At 43.5% G+C, this 8,614-nt stretch overlaps 1 protein-coding gene across 1 annotated transcript; it reads left to right on the top strand.

The window, feature by feature from the left end:
* Window positions 1–1,512: 1,512 nt before the first annotated feature.
* Window positions 1,513–7,340, top strand: LOC110509325 (butyrophilin-like protein 2). Its single transcript, XM_036967238.1, has 9 exons — window positions 1,513–1,666; window positions 3,816–3,953; window positions 4,059–4,082; window positions 4,277–4,297; window positions 4,730–5,065; window positions 5,483–5,500; window positions 6,060–6,071; window positions 6,271–6,360; window positions 7,237–7,340. The coding sequence occupies exons 4-9, from the start codon at window positions 4,282–4,284 to the stop codon at window positions 7,338–7,340; spliced, it is 576 nt and encodes a 191-aa protein (XP_036823133.1). The 5' UTR covers window positions 1,513–1,666; window positions 3,816–3,953; window positions 4,059–4,082; window positions 4,277–4,281.
* The last annotated feature ends 1,274 nt before the right edge of the window (window positions 7,341–8,614 follow it).

Genomic DNA, 8,614 nt, shown 5'->3' with positions numbered 1-8,614 from the left:
AGAAAGGTAGGGGTGTGGATCAGAGAACCAGTCGGTATCTGGCGTGTGACCATTTGCCTCGTGCAGCGCCACACATTTCCTTCACATAGTTGATCCGGGCTGTTGATTGTGGCCTGTGGATTGTTGTCCCACTCCTCTTCAAAGTTGCTGGATATTGCAGAGAATTGGATCACACCGTTGCTCACGTCGATCCAGAGCATCCCAAACATGCTCAATGGGTGGCATGTCTGGTGAGGATGCAGGCCATGGAATTGTGTACAGATCCTTGCGACATGGGGCAGTGCATTATCATGCTGAAACATGAGGTGATGGAGGCGGATGAATGGCACGACAATGGGCGTCAGGATCTCGTCACGGTATCTGTGCATTCAAATTGCCATCGATTTAAAATGCAATTGTGTTCATTGTACGTAGCTTATGCCTGCCCATACCATAATCCCACAGCCACCATGGGGCACGTTGTTCACAACATTGACATAAAAAAACCGCTCGCCCGCACAACGCAATACACGTGGTCTGCGGTTGTGAGGCCGGTTCGACATACTGCCAAATTTTCTAAAATGACTTTGCAGGCAGCTTATGGTAGAGAAATTAACATTACATTCTCTTGCAACAGCTCTGGGGGACATCCCTGCAGTCAGCATGCCAACTGTACACATCTGTGGCATTGTGTTGTGACAAAACTGAACATTTTAGACAGGCTTTTAATTGTCCCCGGCACGAGGTGCACCTGTGTAATGATTACGCTGTTTAATCAGCTTCTTGATATGCCACACCTGTCAGGATTATCTTGGCAAAGGAGAAATGCTCACTAACAGGGATGTAAACAAATTTGTGCACAAAATTTGAGAGAAATAATCTTTTTGTGTGTATGTAAAATTTCTCTACTCTTTTATTTCAGTTCATAAAAGTTGGGACCAACACTTTACATGTTGCGTTTATAACATACTTCACAATAGGTTTCTTAAATGGCAGGCTACAGCCTTGAAATAATAATTCATTTTTGTTTCTTCTTGGCTACCTGGCTTGCTCCTGACTGATTTAAAGTCAGTAGGTTGTTTAATTGCCTATTAACACGTCTAACATCAATTGATTGTGACAGAATCACACATTAGGCTACTTCCCAAGCAAAGTCAATGTTGTGTCTCCTATAGGAGGTTGCAGCGCAGCCTCTGAATATCATCATCATCATTTGCAGCTTGTTTTTAGCATAAAGCATTGTGCACTAAAGCCTTGTTATAGATCAAAACTCCTAAACTAACAAGGGGCCTATGACTGTATCCATTTTCTGTAACAAAAGCCACACTTCCCTCACATACCCTCTCAATTCGAGCTCTGATTTTTCACATAACGCACCAAGCTCTTCACTGACACAGATATTTAAGGAGTGCATGGAGACTAGAGTTGAGTAGCGGAACTGGGTTACAGAGATTTACCAAGATTTCCCGCCCAAACCCACTCCATTTTCCAGGAAAAAAACAACTGAGAAACCGGCAAATGACGATACATATGAACAGCATGACATAAAACGGAACTGTTGAAATGACATGCACGTCTAAATCTGGCTCCTCTATGCCCTCCTCTCCGCTATCTGCATGATACATCATCAATGATCAGGCTGGGGACAGACGGCGCACCTCAGTATGGAGCGCAGTTCACAATGCAGGTAGACCTATCATGTCGTCATTGTAACTGTTTTTCTAGTGACAGGTAGGTAGGTCTGTCTACATCTGCTGCAGCGTAGCCTATGATACAGTCGTATAAGGACTAAATGCCAGTCTAATTTACATACTGTGTATCAATCTGACTTTTTTGGAAAGATTATTATTATTATTATATATTATTTTAAATTGCAGCTGCAGTTTTTTAAAACAGCCTATCGCTCAAATATCATCGCTTTAAATCTGTGCACTCTCGCAGCCCTACTTTCTCTCCACCAATTCCATCCAAATGGCATCCTACTACAGTAGGTAATCCTGTTAAAGTTTAATACAGTATATGTCCTAGACTACCTCTTTCAGGTAATACATTCAATGCCGTATTAGCCTTATATTTAGCTAATGTAGTACAAGAGAAGCAAGAGGAGAGCAGGCAGCATGGTTGGGAACGCCATTGCAGTGTGTAATGCAGTGTAGCCTATATAACCCATCCCAGCAGTGCAAAAAAACTCACGAATAGAGGTACATTTTATTTTATATTTTATATATATATTTTAGGGGGTGGATCAGCTTTAATATTACAGATAGATCGTAGCTTCCATCAATGTAATTGTCTGCATCATTTCCAATCCCCCATATATTTTGGGGGTAAATATTTATTTATATTTATTTACATACATACATACATAAAGTATGTGACCCTTTGGAATTACCTGGATTTCTGCATAAATTGGTCATCAAATTTGATCTGATCTTCATCTAAGTCACAACAATAGACAAACATAGTGTGCTTAAACTAATAACAGACAAATTATTGTATTTTTCTTGTCTATATTGAATACATCATTTAAACATTCACAGTGCAGGTTGTAAAAAGTATGTGAACCCCAAGGCTAATGACTTCTCCAAAATATAATTAGAGTCAGAAGTCAGCTAACCTGGAGTCCAATCAATGAGACCTAGAAAAAACACTCACAAAATTTTAGTTTGCTGTTCACAAGAAGCATTGCCTGATGTGAAACCAAGCCTCGAACAAAAGAGATCTCAGGAGTCCTAAGATTAAGAATTGTTGACTTGCAGTAAAGCTGGAAAGGGTTACAAAAGTATCTCTAAAAGCCTTGATGTTCATCAGTCCACGGTAAGACAAATGGTCTATAAATGGAGAAAGTTCAGCACTGTTGCTACTCTGCCTAGGAGTGGCCATCCTGCAAAGGTGACTGCAAGAGCAGACGCATAACGCCTTGAAGGGGTCAGAGGTTAAAAAATATATACAAAAACGGTAGGCTGCACTCAACTCTTGATGGAGTTGAGGTACTTGGCAATGACAGCGATGAGAGAGAGAAACAAAGATGACCAGAGAGATCACATTGCCTCGTGCTAAACTGCATGCAAGGACTCCTGTTCCACCTCACAGTGATCACCTTGTGCTCCATTTCTAACCAGTGGACGAATAAAGGTAATCTGGAGCCCATTAGGATGTGTGTCCTCTCTGTCCGGTATACACACACACACTCAAACATTCATGGCTCCTCTTTTACGGTTCTCGAGACCAGTTGTGCAAACACATCTTGTGTGGGAAGATAATCCGGGAAGAGAGTTTTATGTTCGTATGCCGTCTAACCTGTGCCTAGATACAGAAATGGTACTTTATGTTCCTTGGCGCCGCACGTGTGCGTTCTGGGACTCCTATCTCTGTCTGTGATTCTCCGAGTCTTAGAAGGCCTGATTTGACCTCCTAAACCACACCTACTGACCTACAGTACTGCGTCAGCAACACTCTGGCATCAGGGGTCACCTAGTGTTACACTTCTTTATGGCTTAATAAGGAAGCAGAGCTGCCGTCACAAAACACACACACACTAAATGTTGCTCAATCGCTTACAGCAGGTAACAGTTAAGTTTAGAAATGGGGGATCTATGATCAAAGTTGGTCCTCAGTTGAGTTGGTCATTTTGGCATTATCATGCACTTTGGAACTCAAATGTTCAGAGCCAAGCCTGCAGAACCAATCAGACTTTAATATCCGATCGTAATGAACTGGACTGAATGTTGCTCTGAATTGCTCCGAGTCGTTGATGGGTCTCAACAGTATCATAATGTGGTTATAAATGCTAAGTACAGGAGTTCCATTGATAACCGCCTTCATGTTATCTACAGTTCTCTATTGGACACGCATGGAGGAGGGAGGTGTGATACAGAAGAGAAGAAGGACTTTATATGAGGCTGTATCTGGTTTCGGTGAAAGCCTGTAGATTTCCTGTATAGGCCTGAGCTGCAGAGTATTCAACAAACAAGGTGGTGAATATATGTCTGTAAAATGTGTTTGTGCGCAGTATATTTTTTCATGAATAGTGAGGCAGTGTTGTTGGATTTAAATCAACTATCTTTTTCCTTCTGAAGTGGAGGACGTGAAGACTTGTAAAGGTATGGAGAGATCTCAGTATATTCTAGTTGAAAACGAGACACAACAACACTCCTGTTTTAAAACCATTAGGGCTGGGTGGTAAAAAGGAATAGATGTGTGTATCTATTTTGCTTGAGAACAATTACATGCAAAGGGGTCTGGTGAATAAATGGTGGAATTGTCTAAATATAAATGTTTTCTCTTTTTATCGCAGGTAAAATGTCCAGAGTAAAGAGTAAGTCACACCATGCTAGAATTCATTCTGAGCTGTTCGTACACATTTCCTTGACAAAAAAATACTAAACCAAGTATGTGAAGGGAAACGAGTTTGAGGTTGAATTTCTCATTTGTGTGTAAAAATGTCATTGGATGAAATGTGCTTGTTAAGATCAGGAGTTGATGCTGCGCTCTCCACAGTGACCTCTCCCTCCAAAACATTTACTTTCAATTCCCATAGTAGCATTCACGTTCTGCTATCCTATATTTATAATTTCTGTCAGATAAATATGTCTGCCTGGGATAGCTTGTTGTATTTCAGAGGTTAATATTGTCCCTGTCATTTTATGCCTATTTAAACAATTTTTTTGCATGAATGTACTGATAGTATTTGTGCACCTGACAAAGATGATGACATTAAGCCAGAAATGTTTTCTCTCGCACTGAACAGATGACTTTCAACTTACCACCGCTGAAGACAACGAGAGGGTTGGTCCTGGTCATGATGTCACCCTCCACTGTCACCTCTCCCCCAAAACCAGTGCGGTAGTCATGACGATCAGGTGGTTTAAGGGGACAGAGTGCATTTACCTGTATAAGAATGGCCAGGTGACAGAGAGCGTTGGCTACGAGGGCAGAGTCAGTCTGATCACGCCGGAGCTGGAGGGAGGCAACGTGTCCCTGAGGCTGAGAGACTTCAGGAGGTCAGACGTAGGAAGGTACAGATGTCAGGTTGTCCATGGAGAACAGAAGGAGGAGGCTGCAGTGGGTTTAGAGGTTGCTAGTGGTAAGGGCTCTGTAAATACAGTACATGTTAATATACACCTAAGCAACAATAACAACCAGTCTGTTTCCCTGTACAGCACACGGCTACTTCCTCATGTAGTTAGGAGTTTGTAGTAGGAGTTAGAGATTGGACTAGATGGATTCTGACTATCAACTAGCAGTAATGCATATGACAATCACTCTGAGCTTTGAGCTTGATGTCCTAACCCTAAAGCGTTTGAACCATTCCAGCGTAACTGGTCACGTCCCATGATTCTGATTAGTAATGAATGTGATGAACACTCGTAACCCCTTTGATTCATATCACATCATCCTGGAATTTGATTGGATAATCAATGATTTGAAGGTACTGTAATAACTAATACGTTCAATTTTTTTCATTATCATTACTCATGGCTCTCCATCTTGGACAATGAAGGATCACGATTGGACTTTGGTGAGTGATTACTCATTTGGCTGCTTTGTTTATTGACAACCAATAAGACAAAACCGATAGCAGACCAGAGTGTTTCAATCTGATACCATACAGAACTAGTGGCCTTGTAAACAGCAGTGAGTGCATGAATTCTTCAAGGCTCCTGAGTACTCTACACTTATCAGCACTCTTCCCAAATGTTCCGTTTATGATACATATCTCAAATAAATTGTCCTGCATTTACATAGCCCCGCCTCCTCCAACACAATCTCTGCCTTAGAACTCAGCGTTAAACACTTCAAGATGAATAGAGAATCAGCGTGGATTTAGCTTGATGTCCGAGTATGTCCGAGTATGAAGCATTTCAGTAACACTGACTGCTTACCGTCGCAGGGCTTACGTCCCTTTCCCTTGATGCAAATTAGTAGTGAATTTGATGAACAGTCATTCCAATTTGATCGAATGATGTAATACATCAGAAATGGGATTTACCGAGTGTAACAATGATAACTAATAGCCTGCATTCTGTTTTACATGATCATGATTCGTGGATCTCCATCTTGGATAACGGAACGATTAGCCAGGTTATATGGTGAGTAACAACGTACATATGTCTGTTCTGATTATTGATAACCAATAACACAAGACAAAGAACAGACCAGTGTTGCAGTATGATGCCATAGAGAAGTAGAGGCTTTGTGAAACATTCAGTCATTCTGAGACTGCTCACATCCCTTTCCCTTGATGTACAACATTAATAAACGTGATGAACACATTCCAATATGATGCAGGAGCGGCTTTGGGACAGGTCTCTGAAGTGGCCCAGCCAGAGCCCGGACTTGAACCCGATTCAACATCTCTGCAGGGACCTGAAAATAGCTGTGCCACAACGCTCCCCATCCAACCTGACAGAGCTTGCGAGGATCTGCAGGGAAGAAGGGGAGAAACTCCCCAAATACAGGTGTGCCAAGCTTGTAGCACCATACCCAAGAAGACTCGAGGCTGTAATCGCTGCCAAAAGGTGCTTCAACAAAGTACTGAGTGAAGGGTCTGAATGCTTATGTAAATGTGATGTTTCAGTTTTTTATTTTAATACATTTGCTAAAAATTCAAGCAACCTGTTTTTGCTTTGTCGTTATGGGGTATTGTGTGTAGATTGAATACATTTTAGAATAAGGCTGTAATGTAACAGCATTTTGAAAAAGTCAAGGGGTCTGAGTACTTTCTGAATGGACTGTAACCCAGCGAGTCAGAGAGGAAGAGGGACTACTGGAGGACACTACCAGAGAGGTGGAGAAGAGTAAGAGACAAGTGGATTCACTGGGAAAGGACCTGCAGGACTCGAACAGCCAAGTAGAGTCCAACTGCAGCGTCATTCCCCCCTAAAACAAAAAAAAGCACAAGAAAGAGGATTTCTGACAACCACCATCTCAGATTGTTCTAAAAATCCTTTCTGTAGTTAGAAACAGATGAGATGAGCATTTCTGAAAAATAATTTTGTTGAAACATAGTTTGATCTCTGACCCCCAATTGGCCATTTTTATTTAAAGCGTTCATATAACCTTCAATAAATATTGTACCTAACCTACCGATTTGGACAATAATTATTCCTAACAATGAGCAAGACATGAGGAATCCGATACTGATGATCAAAAGCCACTCACAGACCCCCCCCCCCCCACACACACACACCTCATGCAAATCCCACCCCAACAACCAGTATACAGTATCCCACACCTTCCTTCTGTTCCTACCAGTGGAGCACTCCAAAGGAGACGATAGAGGGGTGCTGGAGAGAATGGAGGAGCTGTTTGGGGAGGGTTGTTGGGAAAGCACTGTGATTCTATTCACCCATGCTTGATGACCTGAAAGAGCAGAGCATTGTGGAGTTTCTCCAAGCAGGGAGTCAGGGACATCCAGCAGCTTGTATAGAAGTGTGGGATCAGGTACCATGTCCTCAACATTAACGACAGGGCCCTTGGCACTCAGGTCTCAGAGCTGCTGGAGCAGGTATCATGTCCTCAACATTAAGGACAGGGCCCTTGGCACTCAGGTCCCAGAGCTGCTGGAGCAGGTACCATGTCCTCAACATTAAGGACATGGCCCTTGGCACTCAGGTCCCAGAGCTGCTGGAGCAGGTACCATGTCCTCAACATTAAGGACAGGGCTCTTGGCACTCAGGTCCCAGAGCTGCTGGAGCAGGTATCATGTCCTCAACATTAACGACAGGGCCCTTGGCACTCAGGTCTCAGAGCTGCTGGAGCAGGTATCATGTCCTCAACATTAAGGACAGGGCCCTTGGCACTCAGGTCCCAGAGCTGCTGGAGCAGGTACCATGTCCTCAACATTAAGGACATGGCCCTTGGCACTCAGGTCCCAGAGCTGCTGGAGCAGGTACCATGTCCTCAACATTAAGGACAGGGCCCTTGGCACTCAGGTCCCAGAGCTGCTGGAGCAGGTACCATGTCCTCAACATTAAGGACAGGGCCCTTGGCACTCAGGTCCCAGAGCTGCTGGAGCAGGTACCATGTCCTCAACATTAAGGACAGGGCCCTTGGCACTCAGGTCTCAGAGCTGCTGGAGCAGGTACCATGTCCTCAACATTAAGGACAGGGCCCTCGGCACTCAGGTCTCAGAGCTACTGGAGCAGGTAGAGGAGACAGTGGTGGGAAACAGAGAGAGATTCTACAGAAGTTGAAACCTACCAGGAGGCAGAGGCCCAGGTAAGAGACATGGAGGGAAAGATCCAGAGGGGGAGAGGAGAAGAAATAGAAGGAGCAGAGAGAGACAACAGAGAGAGTTTTGAGAGAGATGCGTGACTCTCTCAAGTAGATAGAGGGAGTGATCCAGGAGCTTGAGGGAGGTATCAGAACACACGGCGAAGTAACCACTCTACTGGAGAGACAGGTGAAAGAAGAGAGGAATGAGGAGAAGAAAAGAGAGCTGGAGAAAGAGCTAGAGTCTGATAGGTGGGAGGGAATGGAGAAATCTGGGGAGATTGAGAGAGAGAGAGAATGAGAGGAGGGAGGAGAGACACAGGCAGGAGATTGAGCATATGAAGGAGAGGCCAGAGTTGAAGCAGTGGTGAAGATAGTTTGACCTGAGTTACAGAGGAACGTCATGATCTCACAGACA

The sequence above is a fragment of the Oncorhynchus mykiss genome, chromosome Y (genome assembly GCF_013265735.2).
Source record: "Oncorhynchus mykiss isolate Arlee chromosome Y, USDA_OmykA_1.1, whole genome shotgun sequence".
Classification (NCBI taxonomy): domain Eukaryota; kingdom Metazoa; phylum Chordata; class Actinopteri; order Salmoniformes; family Salmonidae; genus Oncorhynchus; species Oncorhynchus mykiss.
This window is presented reverse-complemented; position numbering and strand designations above follow the sequence as displayed.